We start from the raw sequence: 23,103 nt of genomic DNA, 5'->3' as shown, positions 1-23,103 counted from the left end.
CAGATAATAAATGTCACACCTCCCAGTCAACAAAAAAATTATCTTTTTAATGTTTCAATTTATATTCAGTATATTAATATGCATATTATGCTGTTTTCATATATATAGTTTTACAAGAATAACTCAAAGCAGGCATTATTTGTATATTAAACAACATAATACCAGTACTTGATTCTTAATATTAATCTATGTGCAATACTTTTATTCAGAACTATTGATTTGAAGAAATACTTGTTCACCTTTAATGACCAGAAAACACACTGTTTATTACCTCCAAGATACATAACAATAAATGCCAGTATGCACTGTCAAAGTTAAGACTCCAAATAACAGATTAAAACAGAACAATTTACGTATATTAATTAAGTCCTTTCTGAGAAGTTTAATGAATATAAAAATAAACTTTAATACTCCGAATTCTTTACAGCTTCAGTCAGCAGCAACATTGCAACATTTTGATCAAGTGATAAAGGATGGCTATCTCTTCATAACAATACATGAGTGCTTTCAGTAAGTGGAAATTTTTCACTTTGAATGTAGATGAAATGATAAATCAAATTACTCTACTGAAGTACATATTGAAGTAGCAATTTGTGTATTGAATACAAGTTGGTTGAGGATTGAAGCTTGTCTTTAAGGGAGGAAAAGTTTTGAGACTAATGACCCTTCACCACCACCCAAACATTATGATTTGATATATTTAATCTTAATAATAATCCAGTTCAATAAGAATCATTTCACTAAAAAAACAAAAATGATAACACTGATAAAAACAAAAGAATGTGATGAAATTCCTACTCAAATGATGCTTCAGTTCTTCGTCTTTTCCTTTGTGCATTATTTTTTCCCATGACAGTCAAATTTTATTTGGATAATAACCACTACAGATGTTTAAAAATTACTATTACTGGAAGATTGGATATTTCATGTAAAAGAAGCAAAAATAGATATTTCATGAGTTCCTTTTTAGAATAAAACTAATGATTGTGATGTCTGCCTGTTACAATTTAATAAATTTTAACAAAACTGAAATTCAAGATTAGTCTTTGTAAATTGCACAATTTTTAACATACTAAAATTTAAAGAGTTCAGCTTTGCAATTGTAAGAAAACTAGAAAAATACGCAATTTGAATTTGTGTCCTACAGAATTTGGTACCTCGAACCACTGCTATCCATCATACAAGCACAACATATTAATACCAACTACTGTTATACAACTATTAGAAGTAAAACTCAGTAAGCATATAATTGTTTTAATGTATAATGCATTTGCAACGATGAAAGCTAAGTTTTTAATAAAAACAATCGAAAGAATGAAAAGTCATTTAGAATATTTCAAATGTCATTTTGTGAATTTTCATTCTATAATTAACAAAGCTATTACATTATATTTGTCTACTACTTTCATTTATATCGATCACTTTTTTGCTTTATATTTCTCACCATTTTTTGCACCCTTCTCCAGATCTGATTATTTATTTGACATAAATACATAAACAGGAAGACAATATCAATATTCAGGATCTTTGTACAATATGGCACTTTGACGTGCAGTAGTTCTCTAGACTATAATAAAGAGGAAAACAATATTGAAGATATAATAAAAAAAAATTAATGTACAGATTTTAACATCTTATTGCAAGTCACAGTGACATACATCTGCTCTGTGTTACCCAGTCGAGCTCTATAAGCCTCTTCTCATTTACTTCTCAATCTTTTAAAATCACTTATCTGAAATCATATACTACTGAAACCATTTCTGACTTGGATTTTCAGGTCATTGTCTTCTAACATGCCACAACATAACTCCATTAGCCAAATGAATTCCAAAAGATGTTTCAAATATACTTAATTTATGCTAACATCCAATGTTATTGAATTCTTCTAGACTTCACCATCTGCATTCAAAATCACAAAATAATATGTTGCACGCTGTTGTCTAAAAATTTCAACTTCCAAGAGTACAAAATTAGTTTGCACATTATTTCAGTACAAAGGGAACAATGCATAACCTGCCAGGGTGTTCCTAGTTAAGATAACTGTTTACTGCTGCCATCTTTCCTCCATGAGTGTATCTCAGAGCTAAGTGTCCTCCACGCTGTTTTCTGTCCTGCACTCAATAGGATACTGAATAATATTTTTTTGTAGCAGGTAGGGTAGCCAGGCCTCTTGTTCTTAAAGAGGTTCTGACTCTTGTAAAGTGAAGCTGGATTGAGTTTTACAAGACTGCAGCTAAATGCTATTGCTGCAATGCAAGGGAAATGGAACATCTGGGCTGAGAGAGGGCTCCAAGGTTAAGATGAGGTGTAGAGGTTATGGTGGATGGGGCACGAGAAGATATAATCAAGTTCTATTTGGGACCAGTAGGCCCTAATAAATCAACGTCAAAAGAGATTTGGAGAGAAGGTCTGGAAGGTAAGTTCTCACATATGGTTATAAGGACTTGGCAGGAGTATCACTGGAAGTCAGGTGACTAATGTACATGGACAAGACAAGTGAATGCATCTTCACATAATATCTTCTACCTGCCACTTAACTAACCACTCACATGCACCAAGACTCCAAACTTAGCCAGCACCTTTCAGGACTCGCACCTAGCATCTGCACATTCAACTTCACCCTCACACACGTAGCAATGTTGCCAACCTCACATCCACTTCTTGCTACATGCTTCCATATACCTGCAGCTATTGAGTTAGGATAAGTACACCATGCAAACATTGAGCAGCATAATCACTGATGTTCTTCCCCTTGCTCTTGCAAGACAAAGTAACATATAATAGAAGGGAGCACAACAAAGCAAGGCCAGGAGGGAAACAACGACATCTGCAATTCCTGAGCCATGTGCTCTCTGTATAAACACAAAGACTTGAAGCATACAGCACTGCTGAGAAAACTGAGATGTTAGTATCTTCTGTCTTAGGCTCCTTCTCAACTCCTAGCTCACTCTCATCCCACTATCTGCTGTATTGAGCACATTGCAGATGGTGCGACCCTGGATGTTTTGCTTTCCATCTGACCTCATTTCCCTCATTCCAACTCTTCCCTTCTGATTATCTGCTTTCAGCTGTGCAAAAGTTTTAATCTGCCAAACCACCACAGATGGAGAGTAGAGGCTCATAGCCACCACTCAGATGAACGCCCTCAGTTGTTGGTATAGAATTTGGATCTGCATGTTGTGAGTCACCAGGCATAAGTGAACTGCACTTAGTGTGGAGAAAATGATGAATTGCATATCAGTTTCCTGAAGGACTGGGTATCTAAGAATCCTACTGCAGAGGACTCAGAGGAGGACCTTGATTGGGCGGCATATAAAAGTTGATGGGCATGCACACTGAGTTGTGGGATGTATTAATTGGCTTCTCAGACAACCTCCTGCCAATGCCAAGCAACATGGAGAAATTCTGCTCCAATTTAGAACTGGGCACACTGTGGAGTTTGTCACAATCTTCTCTGTGATGCTGCAGAAAATGTCAGTGTACCTTTTTTACTTATTCCCCACCTCTCACAACAATCTTATTCACTTCAGATACCCAAGAACTGGATCCTACTCAGGAAATTGAGAGAGAGGAAAGAAGTGAAGAGGAAACACCATGTCTTGATTCTGCACTGTGGTTACCAGCTGAGATACTGACATAACATGTCATTTAGAAGCTAAGATAGTATTTGCGATCTAAGAAATTGTTATAAATATTACAAAGTGCACAACATGTTGTCTTATGGACAGGTACTACAGCTCAACTAGGTGCAAAATAATATCATGTGAACCTATGCTTACGATTCCCCATTAGAGGGCTACCTGAGATTATTCACATCACTGGGAAGAGAAGGAACGATAAAGTGAAGATTAACTGCTTTCCAACAGGGATTGAACATCATCAAATGAATCAGATTAGATTGCAATAGCGTATTTCTTAATGGCTACTCAGGAGCAATGCCTTCAATGCAAGCAATGGCTTAACTACAATGGATAGTTAGAAAAGGAAAAAAGGTAGCAATAGGGAAGCAAGTGGCACTCTCTTTTTCACTTTGTGTTATTTCTTGAATCTTACTTGCTGGATATTTTGATATTTTTAATCGCATGTCAGCTCTGTTATAACTAATTAAATCAGTGGTTTGGCGAGTATTGGGAGAGTATAAATATTTTTGAACACTGGTATGAGAACTATGAGCAGGTGTAGTAATTTCAGCAGTATAACTGAAATGCTGTTCAGATTTTGAGCAATTTTACAATGAAACAAATATATGTAAATAAACCCATTCCAATGAAGAACATGGGCAGATTCTTGCTGATACTTGTTTTAATCTCAGACCAGGACCATTTTTGTGGTCTCAAATCCCACTTTTTAATGACATCTATTAATTAGTTTGATTTTATGTAATGTGACCAATTAACAGACTACCTCCGCATTTGCCTGTTCAATTAGCATTAGTAGGCATATTTGGGAGGGTGGCAGCTGGACATTAGGCATCTAATTTAAAGGGTGCCTGCTAGTCTTCACTTTGTATTAATGAGGAATAATTGTTATGGCTGTGATGAACATAAAGAAGGAATAAGATTGAGGTGTGGTCCAAAGGGGAAGTCCCAAGATTCAATGACACTTTCCTTGAGATCAGACTGGAGATGGTGAGAGTTCAACTTCATATATTGCTTCCAATTAGTGACGGAAGGAGGCCAGCAGCCCTGAAAAATTAGCCATAGTGCAGTGTTGGAAGGAGGAAGTGGATTCACTATTGGAAATGATTCAATAATCTCCTGAGGATAAAGGAAGTGATTTGTAAGAACTACACACATGGCGCAAGTATAGATCTGGTGAGTGTACCTGGCCGCTACACTGAACTGATGCAGTGATAGCGTGTCTTAACAACATGGGACTTGTCTTTCGTGGTCCATGACACAAGGATGCATTAACATCATTGCAATCATAGAAGAAATAAGAATGGAAACATGGCATTATGCATCTAAGATGTGTGAAATAACGCAATGGCTTTCATAATGTAGATGGGAAACCTTGGAATATTCTTCGCCTTGTAGGGAAAAAATGTTCACAATGCCTAGGAGAGGATACACACTGGGGGTGGCCTGGTTGCTATTTCATACCTGATACCAATAGAAGAGAAGGGTTTTGCCTACATGTTTACAGAGCTTTCAGTAAAAAAAGACAAACATTGCACCCAAGAAACAGTGAACAAATAATGCTTGAATCAGTTTACTGTGTCGAAGTGGATACTGCATCTATGTTGATTTTGCTTATGACCAGTTTTGCAATGGTGTTACAGGCCATGAGGAGTTACAGAGAGATGCAAACTTCTTTAAATGATGTTCTCTCTACTCTGCAGCATCAATGTTGCAGGAAGACCAGGAGATGCTGGATGAAATAGCAGAAGGCTTGGTGGATGGCCAGCACCTCGGGATGCATGAGCACCTGGCTTTTGGGCAGATACTGGCACCAAGGTGGATCCATGATTGCAAGTAGGATATTTGGCAAACGTTGAGGATGTGATATGTGAGTTATTCTTGAAGGCAACTGTGGGCAGTCCATCTCACAAGGCAGAAAAGCAGCAGAAGCCTTGTTCAGTTTGTCAGAGATGCAAAGTCTGGAGGCCACACATAAAGCGGGTTCTGGTAGACCAGCAACAAAATTTGCACGTTAATCTAGCACAGTTCACCCATCCTTGAACAGAAGATGGAGGAGTCAAATCATGCTGTCACCTCCCAGTTGAATAATGAGCACATGGTAGTTCCATTGCCATCATCATGAAAATTCACATACTCCAGATCAATAAATAGGTGCTGCAGCAGTGAAATGTTCTCAATGAAGTAGCTGGGACACTCAGGTAGCATTGATTGTTCTGTTGCATAAAGGTACTCAGAGGATCCAATTGCTCCTTTCTCCTGAATTGCAGTCAAGTGTTGGACTGTCCTGAGAGGGCTGAAATAAGCAGCTTACGTATATCGGGAAGCACTGTCAAGGCACATCATTGTCATTGAATAGCCCTCCAGGCCATCTACATCTTGTCTCATGACCAAGACTGCTCCTGCATTGATGCAATCCAGATGATGGTAGACACTAGCATCTCAGTTTCCAGAACATTCAACAGCTAGGTTCTGAAGAAGAGTCACATCAGACTCAAAATGTTAACTCTGTCTCTCTTTATAACAGTACTGTTAGAACTTCTGAGATTCTCTGGCACTTTCTGATATTATTTCAGATTTTCAACATCTGCAGTATTTTGCTTTTATTGCTCAACATCTCTCTCAGCCTCATGGACAGCATCATGTGGAAGCTTGTTGAAAAGATCATAAAAATTGCATTAGCACCACTATGGTGTCACTTGAGCAACAGAATGTTTCAGTCTTAAATTTGGAATTAATCAACAACTCTTTGTTTAATGTCATTTGTTTTTGATAATTTTTGAAATACAGATGAATTTTTCTTGCTTGTTTTCATAGACCATAGTATGGTTACATCAAAGTATGCGTGCAATATCTATGGAATCAGGTTTTTCCATCATTTGAAAGTGCTGCATCTAGAGAGAAGATATTAACTAGAAGGCCAATAATGTCACTGTTAATGAAACTAAATTGTCTGATATGAATGTCACTCAGGGTGCCCTAACAGCTGGATTACTCAAACAATTTGTCATAAAATTTATTGAGGTGACTACTGCATGCCTACTGCATTCACTATAGGTAAACATTATGACTGATTGCTTAAAAATTTTAATTCAACACTGCCTACTATTTTGTTTGCTACTTTCCATGTTATTATGTTTCCTAAGTAAGTAATTGCATGTCAAGTAAACAAAATTAAAATGAATAAATTTAAAAAATAAATCATACTTCACCCAAACATGTTTTATGCTTAATAACACACAAAGTTTAAGCTTCACTTGATGTACCGAATGGCGTCTCAAAAGACATAGTCCTCCATTATTACTTTACTTGCTGCAATTTCACTAAATGTGCCAATTTTCCACTTCCTATTTCTGACTCAATTCATCAAAATGTCCACAAAATGCAACAACTTACTAATAAGTGAAAATGATCTTAGTTGGAAACAGGTGGCAGTGATATAACAATGCAAAGCCTAATTGACTAGAACCAAACTTACGGAAAGCTGGACACTGAAAACAGCAATTTACAAAACTGAAATAAATAAAATGGACAGAACTGTATATAAATTTAAGTAGTGGGTCAGATGATCCAACATAGCAGGCTAGAAGAGATGTAGGAATTTAGATTTAAATATTACACTTCGGTACACTTTATGTTGGGTGAAGACAGGTTTACTTGACCATGAAATAAGACTGCAATTACCACTGATTCTCAGCCACACACTATTTTCTGATGTGGCCTGACATTGGAAGCTCACAAAGAAAGAAGAAAGGAATTTTGTAAATGCATGTAAGAGAAGGGGAAGAAAAGTGAATTACACCATTTTTCAGCTGGTGATCACCAATTTCTCAGAACGCTATAAAGGAATGGGATTTTCAGATGGAGAAGAGAGCATTTATTATACAGTAAATGGCAGTACCCTTATTATCATCAACATACACAAGGATCTAGGTATACAAGTCCACAGTTTCCTGAAAATGGCAACACAAGTGGATAAGATGGTTAGGAAGGCATGCTTGCCTTCATTGCCTGGGGCATAGACTATAAAAATTGGCAAGTCACGTTGCAAATGTATAGACTTTTAGTTAAGCCACATTTGGAATATTTTGTACAGCTCTGGTTGCCACACTACCAGAAGGATATAGAGGATTTGGAGAGGGGACAGAAACAGCTTACCAGGTTATTGCCTGTTTTTGGAAGATATTAGTTTTGAGGAGAGATTGGCCAAACTTGGTTTGTTTAGTCTTGAACGTTGGATGAGGGATGACCTGATAGAAGTTTACAAAATTATGTAAGGTTTAAGGTAAAAGGGGAAAGTTTAAAACAGATGTGCCTGGCAAATTACTTACACAGAGTGGTAAGTGCCTGGAATGCACTGCCAGGGGAGGTGGTGGAGGCAGATGCAATAGCAATGTTTAGGAGGCATCATGACAGATACATGAATAGGCAGAGAGTAGAGGGATAAGGACCGCATGGAGGCAAAAGATTTTTAGTTTAGAAAGACATCATGTGGTGCGCGGTCTTGGTGGCAGAAGGGCCTGTTTCTGTGCTGCACTGTTCAATGTTCTTAAATGATTGTTCAGCTATTGTCAAATAATATAGGTGTCTAACTAAACATTCAGAATAATTTCTAAAAGATTGAGATGTTTATGATGCAGTGATTTCATGTAAAGTTTAGGCCAAAGTAAGACAGTATAATGAAAGAAAGAAAAATGAATAATGAAAAATGAGAGTAATCTTAAGGCAATAATCTCACTGAGGAATCTGAAGCTACTCTGAACAAAAGTAAAATTTATAAACTTCACTTAAACACCAAGGTGAAATTGTTACTTCGAAAAGGATGCTGTTAATCAGATATTTTTACATTGTAGAAAACATAAACAAAAATAACGGCAGAATTTTATAATGGGTCTGACCAACGTGGGCTTTGGCGAGACGTGTGGCAGAATTGGGCAACAGCTGTAAGGTCCATCTCAATAGCAGGCAGAATACACTTTTATGCTTTTCACAAGTGGTGTGGTGAGACTTTTTCTGTGCACTGGTAAATTGCCAATTAAGGGAGATTACTGTTTGTTAAGCACCTTGATAACAGCCCAACTTGCCTCATTAAAATTCAGCCTCCCATCTTACCAAACCCACCAAACAAGCTTGATGTTGGGAAAAACTTGATAAGGAAACCAGAGCGAGCACCCGACAGATTCAGCATGTTGCTTACTCCAAATGATCTCCACTTTAGAACTGAGCACCAACATCTCAGGACATGCACCATGGACACAGGCCACACACACCCCATGTCCACAGACATTGAACCAACATGTGCCGGCCTCTCTGAACCCTGATGGCACATCTCTCATTCACTTATAGAATGCTTCTGTACTTCAATGGTGTATCTCAGGCTGCACAGGCAGCTGCCATTGTAATGCTGCTGTAACGCTGTCAAGGACACACATCATAAGACCATAAGACAAAGTAGTGGAACTAGGCCATTCAGACCATCAGGACTACTCCACTATTCAATAAGATTATGGCAATCTGATAACCCTCAATTCCACTTACCTGTCTTTTCCCCAGAAACCATCATTGCTTTAGCAATTTAAAAAATCTGTCTATCTCAGACTTGAATATACTTAATGGCCCAGCCTTAACAGCCCTCTGTGGTAAATAATTCCACAAATTCACAGTCCTCTGGAAAAAGAAATTCCTCCTCATATCTGTCCTAAATGTGCGACCCCTTTTTCTGATATTATGCCCCTGGTTCAAGACTCTCCCAAAGGAGAAACAACCTTTCCGCATCTACCCTGTCAAGTCGTCTATGAATCTTCTATGTTTCAATAAGGTCATCTCTAACCCTTCTTTACTGCAATGAGTACATGCCCAATTTACTCAAACTCTCCTCCTAAAACAGTCCCTCCATACCTGGTAAACCTAGTGAATCTTCTCTGGACTGCTTCCAATGCCCTTTCCTCGGAAAAGGGGCCCAAAATTGTTCACAGTATTCAACAGTTATCTGTACAGTGCTCTGTATAGCTTAAGCAAAACCACCCTATTCCTCCCTCACTTCGAAATAAAGGCCAACATCCTATCTGCCTTCGCTACTATCCACTGAACTTTGATGCTAGCTTTTTGTGATTCGTGAATAAGGACTCACAAATCCCTCTGTTCTACAGTTTTCTTCAGTTTCTCTCCATTTAAATAATATTCAGCTCCTCTACTCTTCCTGTCAAAGTGTATAACCTTACAATGCTAGGCACTCCTCTAAATGGCTGAAATTGCTCCATGGGGTAACTCTGGACTAGGATGGCATGGTCTGGTGTTGTGGCTTCCACTGCAGCTTGTGGGGAAGGAGGAAGTCCTGTTCCAATGAAATTCAGTCCAGTAGGAATTCCCTGATTCTGCCCACAAAGTGGAGTGCAGATCTCCCCTCTCTGCTATATCTGGGGCAAATGTCAATAACCATGCAATGAGATTGTGGACTTTTGGTGCTTGTCTGAGTGCACCATGGGATTTCAAAGTTTGTGTGGTGCAAAGGTTGCAGATATCCAATGATTGGCGAGTTTTTCTATGTGTGGTGGGGGGGGCAGAAACTGAATGTGAGAGACACCACAGGAACTTGGCAGGTAGTTACTAAGGCAAATTTGGTATGATGTGACAAGAGAACTCAAAGCTTCGTAGCGAAAATCCCACCAAAAGCTCGACACAACGCAAGCTGAGCCAAATTAACCAACTGACAACTTTATCACCAATAAAGAATACTGGAAAGGGTATAAAGAAAGCCAGAGCTATTTTTTGTTTTTGTTTTCTTAAGTTGAAATATTTGAAAATAGAGACCAAACCCATGCACTATAATCCCCCCATAAAGTTATAACACTTTTATACCCCACCCCATTTGTAATGAATCAGATGTGCGCATCACTGGCTAGGCCAGCATTTATTGCCCATCCCTAATTGTCCAGAAGGCAGTTAAGAGTCAACCACATTGCTGTGGGTCTGGTGTGACATGTAGGCCAGACCAGGTAAGGATGACAGATTTCCTTCCCTAAAGGCCATTAGCGAACCAGATAGATTTTTCCGACAATCGACAAGGTGTCATCGCATTCAGTAGGCCCTTAATTGTGCCATGTTGGGATTTGAACCCAGATCCGCAGAATATTACCTGAACCTCTGGTTTAATGGTCGAGCAATAATACCACTAGACCATTACCTCCCCATTACATTTGTTGTCCTAATTACTTGTTGTACCTGCATACTAATTTTTGGTGCTTCACATACAAGGAAATAGAGATTCCTCTGTTCTGCAGTATTCTGCAGTCTCTCTCAATTTAAACAATATGCTTTTATTCTTCCTGTGAAAGTGGGCAACCTGACATTTCCCATTGTTATACTCCATCTGCCAAAGTTTTTTCCTATTCAGTAGACTGTCTATAAACCTCTGCAAATTCTTTGTATTCTCCTCACAACTTGCCTTCCTACCTATCTTTAATCTGGTCATAACACCATTTACCCCATCATCCAAATCATTAACAGAGGTATAAATACTCCATCCACAACTTTAAACATACATCTCCTCAACGATAATTGCACAATGGTTGCAGCAATCAAAGATGCATTGCAGCAACTTGCCAAGGCTTCTTCACCAGCACCTCCCAAATCCATGACCTTTAAAGGCTAGAAGAACAAGAGCAGCAGGCAGACAAATCACCTTCATTTTCTCATTCAAGTCATAAAAGGTCCTGATTTGAAATCATTTTACCATTTCTTTATCATTGGTGGATGAAAAAGCAGCAAGTCCGTACGTAAGAGCACTGTGAGAATACCTGCACTGCAAAGATCAAAAAAGCTGCTGACCACTAACTTCTCAAGGGAATTTGGTTGAAGGCAATAAATGCTGTCTTGTCAGTGACACCCACATTCCACAGATGAACAAAATTGAAAGGAGTGATGAAAGGATTCCTTCCTGCTTTGTAGACACACTTAGCTGTGTGAGGTTAAGAGAACATTGGCTTGAGTGTTAAACCTCAACATGGCACCACTGACGTCAAGTCTACATTTATCAATAATCAACATCATGATCTGCCCATTCTGCATACTTCAGATATTAACGCTGTACGTGTTAACTCTGAATGTTAATGCTTTCAGATCCCAATTGAAAATGTTTCTCTGATCAGAAACATGGTCCTAGCATTACAGGGAAGAACATGGCAGTGTAATATCTGTTCCTGTTGAATTCCTAATATCATTACTTTTGAAAGGCTCCCAGTAAAGAATCAACATGTAATGTATAAAAGGAGGGTTGTCCATTATCTGTTTTTAAGTGCTAACTTAAGTTACCACTAGTAGCATCAAATGGAAGCCAGGGAGCAATTTGTTCAAAGCAAATGTATTCTCATAAGCCTAGTGAATACAAAGAAATAAACAGAAAAGTTTAATATCCTCAATAAACTATTCTCACACTAGGGTGATTAAATGGCATAGCAGATGATTGTTTCACTGCTACATTGCTGGTTGCTTCAGTTCTTGTTGAAGATGACAAAAGTGTATTTTGAATTGTTAAGGTTCTGACCAAGATAGCTTACCATACAAGAATATGAAGATCTAGAAACATTTGTAAGTGTTAACAAAAAGGTAATGCAATAAAACAAATTCTTCGCATTTCATAAAAACCGAAAGAACTGCTGATGCTGTAAATCAGGAACAAAACAGAAGTTGCTGGACAAGCTCAGCAGGTCTGGCAGCATCTGTGAAGAAGAATCAGAGTTAATGTTTCGGGTCCAGTGGCCCTTTCTCAGAACTGATAGTGGCTAGGAAAATGTTGGTTTATGTGCAGAATACAGAGTAGGGGGAGAGGGTAAGGAGTAAACGATAGGTGGGGTTGAGTCCAGAAAGAGAGGAACAGCTGGACAGACAAAGGAGTTGATAACGATTTGGCTAGGAGGGTGAACAGTTGTTAATAGAGACTGTCAGTGGCTAACAATAAGTAGTGTGTAATGGCAGACTATGTGATAACAAGGCCTGGTGTGTGGGGTAGGGGGCTAGGACATTGGAGAATTCAGACACTAAAATTATTGAACTCGATATTGAGTCCGAAGGGCTGCAGGGTCCCCAAGTGGAAAATGAGGTGTTGTTCTTCCATTTCATTTATGCAAAACAGCAACACAAGTTACAATATTTAACAGATTATGTAATTGAACTTTAACCAACCTCATATTTTGATTGTTGTTGTAGATAAACGGCTTCTCGAAGCTGGCTTTGTAAATTTTGGATCACCTGTTCTTTTGCTGCTAAGTGGAACTTGACCTCTTCAAATTCTATTAAATCCTCATTGGAATTTGCGCTGCGATATAAATTGGAGTGTTAGAACCGGATTATGAGAAGTAATGAGAAATTGCAAATACTCTGCTATTAGATAAACACAGACAGCTCAACAAAGTTTAATGACAATATTGCTCTTATTCTATTTGTAACATTTTAAAAATCTTTCAACAAAATGGATATCCCAAGTGATGTTTTAAAATGAGACAGAAAATCCAGATAAATTACCTTATATTTATTACTTTAAGGTATAGTAAACACAGAATGTTATGCTCCAACTTTCTAGAAAAGGGTGTAAGAAGTCAGACTGGGTTCTTGAGAAAGAGATAAGCCAAATGGATCAAGTATCAGTGGGGAAAAAATTAGGGGACAATGATTGTTGAATTTAGGTAAACAACATTATTTTACATTTGCCAAGGAAAAGTACAGGAGAAATCCAAAATAAGACTATTAGTAGGAAAAAGTCAGCTTCAATGGGATATTGATGGATCTGGCCCAGATAAGTTGCAATCAAAGATTTGCAGGCAAAATTATAACTGAAAGGTGGGCTGTCTTTAAGGAAGATAAAATCAAGTGGAATCGACATAGGTTCCCATAAAGGGATAGGTAGGGAAAACAAATATGGAACACCCTGGATTATAAAATCTATTGAGATTTGGATGAAGGTGAATACATGTGCTTATGACAGATGTCAGGTGGATAATACAATTGAGAACCAGGGTGAATATAGTAGGTTCACAGAGGATTAGAAAATGCAAAGATAGAGTATGAGATGAGACTGGCAGCAAACGTAAAAGGAAATTCTAAATTTTGCTATAGGCATATGCATTGTAAATGGATGGTAAAGAGAACGGTGGCGGGGGGCAGAAAGGGGATTTACTCATTGAGGCAGGAGATTTGGCCTAGGTATTAAATAAATACTTTGTACTTCACCATGAAATAAGTTGTTGCACAGTTCATGGTGGAAAATGTAGGTAGTTCAGACACTTGGAGGATTTCAAACTTAAAGTTCCTGAGGCTTTTTTTTTTATTATTCATTCACAGGATGAGGACATCACTAGCTAGGCCAGCATTTATTGCTCGTTGCTAATTGCTCAGAGGGCAGTTTAAGAGTCAATCACATTACTGTGGATCTGGATTTGGCCAGACCAGGTAAGGATGACAGTTTCCTTCCCTAAAGGGCTTTTGTGAACCAGGTGGGTTTTTCTAACAATTGAGCAGCTGAGTATTTTTCAGCACTTTTTTTTTATTTCAAATTTCCAGCATCGCAGTATTTTGCTTGTATTTTATTAATTTTAAGTAATTTATTGTTTTGATATTTACAACCCTGTCAGATTTGGTATCTTCTCTTCTTGAGGCCAATTAGAACAGGCAAGAAATGCTGGTCTCAGCGGTGACACCTAAATCTCAAGAGAGAATAAACTAAAAGACACAAGTGAATATCCTATTGTGGCATCAATGAACTATCAGTATACAGCTTTCATCATTTGACTTTGAGATACGAGAAATGCTTTTAAAATGGACACTGCTACCTAAAGAGTTTGCTATGATCACCTGTCAAGCCAGGCAACCCATACGGGATAGACAAAACCATTGGCTCAGAATGACTACTTTTAATCAAGGATTTTAAAGTTTTACCCAGTGGTTGTATTATACATCACATTGGGCAAAACTCCGACTTATCAAAGATTAACCTATTCATATCCATTACTTTGTATAACAATCAGCAATCATAAAGGCCGAGTTGCAAGCTTTGTTGCCAATATTCTTTTTATGACTGAACACTGTGATTATGTCACTCATAGTACAAATTCTGTCAACCATTTTGCATTGGCAACTATTTTTGGTACAAGCCAGTATTTCGCTCACCATATCAAAAATTGATTTGCTAATCAAAGGAAAGCAATAATTTTCAGTAATATTGAAATAGTGCAGTGAGAAAACAAAAAAAAGCATTGAATCATTTACAATTACATAACTGATGGCTATGCGTCTTCTGAATTTCTCCCTAATCTGTCACATTTAGGAAACCTTAGCAAGAAAGCAGTCAGCTGTAGTGCTGAAGAGATTCTTATCAGCATTTATGAAATATTAGACCTCTCATATTCCAACCATTCGCCAGAAGTAAAAGCTAATCAGGCAATCACTCTCCAAAAGTTTTGAATCCTACCAGTCTAGAACAAGGTACACTTGAATGTAAGTTTGCTTAGACAATATTAGTTGAGTATATGAACAACCCTGCTGCAAACAGGCATTTGTTAAACAGTGAGTGATTTGTTAATCAGCTAGTGTTTCCAGTTGTAAGATACGCTCCCCCTTACCCACCCACTTAAAAGAGGGCATCCCTTAAGACTCACCCCTTTTAAGATGTCTGAAATGGCAGAATGGGTAATTCACCAGAATATCTCCTTAGATGATCCAGCAAGACTGGCATGGCAGTCCTCAGCAGGGGCAGGGGTGTATTGGATGCGCATGAAAGACCCCAAGAGCAGTGGGAATCAGCGGGTTCCGAAAAGGGAGGCGCTTGTGCCCTAATCGGAGCCAAATGCTGCACTTATATCCCAGACAACTCCGAAGCAATCACTGATTTAGCACCACATATCCAAAAAGAGATGGACAAACTAAAACAACCCCATCTCCCACCTGGGCAACTGGCTAGTTGGGTTCATTGGGGACATCACTGGTGCAGGGTATGGTGTTATTCGTTGTAGTAATTCTCATTTTATAATGTTCATTTTTGTTAGTTAAGTATTGCTGCAGCTGCTTCTCCGCAGGTCAGATGCTTTGGCATTTCTGGCGGACCTTTTCTGCATCGTGCATCCAACTTTCGCTTGACTTCTTTGTGATTCACTTAGGGAAGAGTCAAAGGCAGATTGTTACGGATGCCATGACTGAGCAGCACAAAATGGCTGATGGCTGCCCATGGTTAATGCAGTAGAACATGACTGACAGTAGTTAGAGACCTTGGGAAAATATTTGCTTAATGTAGGCTTCACAAGTAGAACAATAGCAGCTTTGTAGACTCAAGGTTACTGGTTGAGACAGAATGTGCAGCTGCTTATGCATAAGACATAGTTAAGAACATTTCACACTAATTAGTTGTTTCTCTTGAATTATTTAATCATTCACTTACAATATTAAGAGTAGGTTTTAGTTAGGATTCTTCAAATAGTCATAGATATACATTCTAATGTAGTTATATATGCCCCAAATATACTAAGATCATTAGAGGAAAAGATTGAAATCAGTTTCAGAGAGTAAAAGCAGTTCCCCTTATCTCCTTATCATTACAGGGAGAAATGAATCATAAGTACAGAAATTAGCAGGCATTGGAATGTGGATTGAATGAATACATAAGACACAACTTGTCCAACATCAGGTGTAACCAAATAACATTGTTGGAACAGATCAAAAATCAATATTCTTTTGTTTTCCTGTGATGAGGGATTTAAGAGGTCCTGAACTGATAGGTAAGTATCCAATTAATTGGCAGTTAAATTGGTGAAGCTGGCAAATGTTACGTGAATACAGTATCCATTGTGACAAGATTCAAGAAGGCAGATAAGCCTGTCTGGGAAACATCATGAAGGATCTGGGGTGGACCACAAGCCTGTCCATATCTTAGTTGTTAAGTGATATCATTAGCTTAATTGGAAATACATTGAAATTGCTGAGACAAGCTTGAACTTTATAAGATGCTGCACCAGAGAGCCAATTACAAAAGGCTAACTCAGCATCACTGGCCAGTGATAATCAAAGTTGGGGAGGGGGGTGCGCTCTAAGTTTAAACTGTATAAGTCAAGACATTCTGAAGCTTTGTGTGTGCGTTATTGCTCTGGAGAAATGAAGCTGTACTGAAAATAAAGGTCACTTGAAACCATTCCATGACTCAGATTCTCACTGGAAACTATGAGATCTCACAAAGATGCACTGCAGAAATGCACCAAGGCCCTTTAGACAACCCATAACTGCTATCATCTACAAGGACAAAGGCAGCAAAGACATGAGAACACCGCCACCTTCAAGTTCCCCTCAGAGTTACTGGGCCAAAATCCTGGAATTCCTTCCAAAACGACATTATGGGTGTACCTATACCATATGAATTAAAGCAGTTCAAGAAGACTGCTCACCATCACCTTCTCATGGATGGCGAGGGATGGGCAATAGATATTACCCTACATCTCATGAGTGAATAAAAAAATCATTTTATAGCCTTTGCGTAGGCATTAATGTAGAGCTCCAAGTTACATGATTGCTGGTTCATGATGCAAAAGATTTGCTACACTTTAAGCGACTACATATTTTAATTTTTTGGCACTATAAAATCACTGGAATACCAGAAAAGTTTTGCAACTTGAAGATCAAACTGTTGTACATATTATTGACCTGTGCAATAAGGTATTGATTTTGAAGCAACAAAAGGAAATTTTGTGACTGGATGGGACCAAGAAACTTTCAAATTAAGAATTCTCCTTGCCAATGGTACTCTGATTGGGTGAGCTGCAGAGTGTTAAAAATCTGTTAAGTGCTAACAGCAGAAGAGGAGAAAAGCATCCACAGCCTGCAAGTTCTGCATCTATCCTTCCCTCTCTCTCTTTCTTTCTCTCTCCATGTGAAGAAAGGATAGAAAACAAAGAAAGCTTAAAGTAAAGAATTTTCAGAAGAAAAGTCGTAGATTCAACTGATCAGCCATTGAATTAAGAACAGTTATACAGATAACAGTGTGTCATCATTGTTAAAATTAAAGAGACTTTGAAAAAACAACATTCCATCTAGTGGTCTGGATTTTTGATTTTTCGACTTTTGCTTACCCTGTATATTTTATTTTCCAATCAATAGTTATGTGTTAAGTCATTTTTCTTTTGTCTGTCTTAATTGTGATTGAGATGTTTATTTATTTAAGGTTTAGAAGGGGTATAGTTTAAGTTGCTTAGCAGTTGATTATAAATCCTTTCTTTTCTCTGGTCTTGTTAAAGTTAATTGTATTACAATAAATATTTTTCTGTTACTGATGAAACTTGATGCGGTTGCTTTTCTTCTGAATAGCAGTCAGTAAGGCAAACTGATGGCTTTGTTGAAAGTTTATACATTTTGTAATGGCTTGTGAAACAATAGGGCATAATTATCAATGCACTCTTTGCAGTTATAGTCATGACAAAGGACTTGGGGCTTGCCACCGCAATCTCTTAATCAATAATGACATAAGACTGGCCATGGAGTTAGTGTAACCGGTAAAGGATAATAGGGCAGAGACCAGGTTTCGCATATTAAAAGAAAATGACATTGGAATCAGCTAAAATCATGCTGCGGTTGGAACAGATATCCTCAATGGTTTTACAGGAAGTAGCAAAAGCCAGACTGGTGGAATTCTCAAATCAGTCAGATATGGAATTGTCTGCCAGAGCTAAGAAGATCGAGACAATTGAAATATTTGCAAAGGATCTGGAACTTGTGGAAATATAGGAGGAACAAGATATGGTGAGTGGTAAATGAATAGAGTTAGCGAAGATTTAATTACAATTAAAACAACTTGAAGATGGAAAGGAAATTTAAAACTAGGAAATGGAAATGAGATAAGTTGAACTTGAATATCAGGGAGGAAGGGAAACATGAAAGATAGGGTACACCATCTTAAAATGATTGAGTTAAAAAAAGACATTGGATGCCAAAGGATCTTGCCCAAGTCATAATCTAAAGTCAAATAGGAAATGCTTATAAAAATTTGAGGCAAAACACGTGGAGACATTCTTTACATCATATGAGAAAATAACACAACAAATGAACTGGCCAAAGGAAAACTGGACATTGCCAACACAAAGCAAATTGACAGGTAGAACACAAGCAATTTATGCATTACCATCAGCAGAGGGTTCAATGCATTTTGATGCTCTGAAAAAGGCTGTTTTGGGTACATGTGAGTTCCTGACGAACACAGACAGAAGTTCGATAATTTGAGGAAAACCTGTGGGCAAATCTACACTGAATTTGAAAGGTTAAAGAGAACTAATTTTGACAGGTTGATACAAGTATTAGGAGTAAATACCACATATGAAGCTCTCGGAGAAATCATTCTTTTGGAACAATTTAAAAACTAACTACCTTCTATAATTAGAATGCATTTGAAGACCAGCGGGTCATAACTCTAAAGCAGGCTGCGGCAATGATGATGATTTTGAATGGATCCGTTAAACTAGTTCTGTCTTCCATCTTCCATATAAACTCGATAAGTATAGGCGTGTAACCACAGAAGTCTGAATGAGGTTAAAGAGACAGAAGAGTTACAGCAACAAGTGCCAGATATTTTTCTATCATGTGTGGTGACCAGAGCATGGCTCAACAAAATCCATTATCAAAGGTCAAATTAATACCACAAGCAGATGGTAAAGTAGTCAAAACTTTGTTTCAGCATGGAGAAGATTCAAAAGGAAGTGTTTAAAATGTCTTTGTTAATTGAGGCTCAGAAAGCAGATTCAGAGATAAGTAATTTAATACAGGCAGCTCACACCGAAGTTGATGCCACATTAAAATAAAGATTTTTAATGAGGAAGTGCAGACATTGCTTAGACCTATAAACAAGGAATGGATGATTGTTCATCAGACAGTGGTAGTGCCCAAATATTATAAGAAGATATTACTAGGCGCACATGAAATTCCTATGGAAGGACATGTACCAATATGGAAAACTCAAGCATTGATAAACAGCATTTAACCTGGCCCAGCTTTTGGAAGCATATAGTGCAGTACTGTAAATGCTGAAATGCTCAGCAGATCTTGCGGCACTGTAGATAGAAAAAGTAGGGTTAATATTTCAAGTTAAATATGACACTTTTTCAGAACTACATTACGACTAGGTGAGAAGGGGTAAACTGGCTCCCCTCTTTGCAGCTTCCTCAGTTGGTCACAATAAAGGTTTAAGTACTATTAGCATGAGACTATACCTCTCTCCAATTAAAATGTGTTAACTATTTTTACTGTAAGCAATTAAGAGACAATCACAAAGTTTTCTTCAGTCCAGAACAAAGGAAAATAAAAAGGATACACAGTTTAGAATCATTTAATTGTCTTTGTATTGTAAGGTCTGAGGTTAAGGTCGGTTAGCTGGTTTCTTGGATGCAGTCAGAAATAGGTTATTTTGCAGGTATTTTTAAAGATTGCAGCTTCCTGGTGTTTCTTCTGTGGAATTATTTCAGTGGGAACCATGCTGTTTTGATTCGGACTGTATTCTAGAAAGCTGCTCTCCATCTGCAATTCCCCACAAACACTTGGAACCTCCCTTGAAACATTGGTTTCATGTGTATTTCCAAGAGGTTCTTTCTGGTGGGTCCATCTATAATAGTCATGGTGTCAGTGTCCAATATATTGCATTTGTTATTGTCTTTGAGATGATAATAGGTTTTGATTGGTATGAGTAAAGGGAGTCTCTTTTCTTGTATAGCCCCTGCCCCACCAAAGGTACCTGTCATTTCTCCCACTTCCACTTCCACTTTGGCATGGCTTTGCATTCTTAAGTAATTTGCTTTGTTTCAATTTAGTTTGCAACAGTTCCAACCAGTTGAAAATTGTAAAAATCACTGCTTCAAATATGAAGGCATGTAGCATCATTATAGTTGAAGAAATCAATATTAGGTTTGAAATGATAACGCTGCTTTTCTCCCTCATCAAATGCTTCCAGATGTGTTCATAGTTCCAGAATTTTCTGTGTCTTTTGTTTTAGATTTGCAGTATTTCGAGCAACATAAGAACTCAATAAATAAAAAAACAAAAATAAGTCATTCAGCTCATCAAGTCTGATCCATCATTCAATAAGACCATGGCTGATATAACTTTGACTTAATCTTTACTTCCCTGCCTGCCCACACCCTGCAGACCTTGACTCCCTTGTCTATCAAAAATCTATCCAGGACAGCCTTCAATATATTCCCCCACTAAACATTGGGTGAGACAATGCTAAAGATTTACAGTCCTCTAAAGATGAAATTCCCAATCTCTGTCTTAAATGGGAGACCCCTTATCCTTAAAATGTAGCTCCTAGTTCTAGAATACACCCGAGAGGAAAAACCATCTCAGCATCGACCCTGCAAAATCCCCTCAAAATCTTATACATTTCAATAAGACCATCTCTTACTCTTCTAAACTCAACGAGTATATGTCCAAGCTGCTCAACCATTCATCATAAGACAGGCGCTCTTCCCAGGAATCAGCCTAGAGAACTTCCTCTAAACTATTTCTAATGCAGATATGCTCCCCCCACCTTTAGTAAGGTAACCTAGCAATACTCTAGGTGTGGTCTCACTAATGTCCAGTGCTATTGTAGAAAGACTTCCTTACTTCTAATATTCCATCTTTTTTGCAATAAAGATCAACATTTTTTATTTCCTAATTCCAAATTGTACCTGCATGTTGACATTTTGTGATTTATGTACAAGAACATGCAGATCTCACTGAATCAAAATTGTACGACAATCTCTCTCAATTTAAATAATATGTTTTCTAATTTTTCATTCCAAAGTGGACAAGCTCAAATTTTCCCACAAGGTGCTGCATCTGCCAAAGTATTGCCCATTAACAAATCCTACCTATATCCCTTTGCAGATCCTTTTGTATCTTCCTTACAACTCACTTTTGTACGTTTCTTTATAGCATCAGCAAATTTGATTGCAATAGTTTCAGTCCCTTCATCTAAATCATCAATATGGATTATGAATGGCATGGGCTCCAGCACTGATCCATGTGGTAACTTGCCAGTTAAATCTGACATCCTGAAAATGATCTATTTATCCCAACTTTCCAATTCCTAGTTAGTTAGTCAGTCTTCAAAAAAAATTAATATACTACACCCAATAGCATAAGCTCTCATCAACCTTTTAAATGGCACCTATGAAATGCCTTTCAGAAATCCAAATATACTATATCCACTGATTTCCCTGTATCCACCTGCTTATTACATCCTTAAAGAACTAATAAATTTCATTTGGCAATAAAGGTCTTGAGTACAGAAACATAGAAACAAGGAACACAGGAGCAGGACTTCAGTGCTTTATGCCCGCTCCACCAATCAATACGATCACGGCTGATCATCCAACTCAGTACCCTGTTCTGCTTCCTCCCCATACCCTTGACCCCTATAGCAAGGATTTCAAGGCTATGGGCCCAGTGCAGGAAAGTGGGACTAACATAGGTAGTAGCATTATTTTGGTGGTATAGACTAGATAGGCCAAAGGTCCTCATCTGAACTGTATGACTCTATGATTCTATGAATTTTATCTAACTCATACTTGAAAACATTTAATATTTTAGCCTCAACCATTTTCTATACGCTCACCACACTCTGAGTGAAGAACTTTCTCATCTCAGTCCTAAATGGCCTATCCTGTATCCTTAGACTGTGACGACTGGTTCTGGACTCCCTGGTCATCAGAGACATCCTTCCTGCGTTTAACCTGACTAATCCTGTTAGAATTTATAGGTTTCTATGAAATCCTCCCTCATTCTTGTAAACCCCAGTGAATATAGTGCTAAAGAATCCAGTCTCTCTTTATACGTTAGTCATGTCATCCCAAAATCAGTCAACTATACCTTTATTGCTCTCCCTTCATATTCAGAACATCCTTTTTCAGATAAAGGGGTCCAAAACTGCACACAATACACTGACTCTGGTCTTACCAAGGCCCTATACAATTGCAGCAAGTCATCCCTGCTCCTGTACTTGAAGCCTTTCACTGTGAAGATCAACATATTATTTGCCTTCTTCACTGCATCCTGACTGAATTGCTAAAAAAAACTTTTGTCAAAGCTTTTTGTCTTTCATTCATCAGGACAAGCCACAAGAAATACCAGAATAAAGGGAAAACAAATTATTATACTGTATGAGAGGAATGTTGATATATTAACAAGTGCACTCTGATTGAAAGTGGCATTGCCATGGAGGATGTACCAATTAATGATGACTGAAGTTAGCAGCCATGTTTTATTTAAATTTAAATTTTAAACCAGGGAGATTGGCTATGACTGGTCAAGGGATAGCCCTGATAAATGAACCAGTTAATGGCTACCACCTATTTTGTTGAGTTGAAACAGATACAGTGAATGCATATGTTTTTTCTGTCTGCAAAGGACAGCCATATGTAGTAACATACGCAGCTTCCAGTATACTCAAGTATACTGCGATCTCAAG

The 23,103-nt window shown here is 38.0% G+C and overlaps 1 protein-coding gene across 1 annotated transcript in view; it reads right to left on the bottom strand.

Moving 5' to 3' along the window:
* LOC109930249 (golgin subfamily A member 3-like) overlaps positions 1–23,103 on the bottom strand; it is a 159,807-nt gene that overhangs the window by 101,248 nt on the left and 35,456 nt on the right. The window contains exon 3 of the mRNA XM_048606063.1: positions 12,819–12,951. Coding sequence (XP_048462020.1) covers positions 12,819–12,951 — 133 coding nt within the window. The remainder of the gene's footprint in view (positions 1–12,818; positions 12,952–23,103) is intronic.

Source organism: Rhincodon typus, chromosome 15 (assembly GCF_021869965.1).
Source record: "Rhincodon typus isolate 14 chromosome 15, sRhiTyp1.1, whole genome shotgun sequence".
In the NCBI taxonomy this organism is placed as follows: domain Eukaryota; kingdom Metazoa; phylum Chordata; class Chondrichthyes; order Orectolobiformes; family Rhincodontidae; genus Rhincodon; species Rhincodon typus.
The sequence above is the reverse complement of the archived record's forward strand: the minus strand, read 5'-3'. Positions and strand labels throughout refer to the sequence as shown.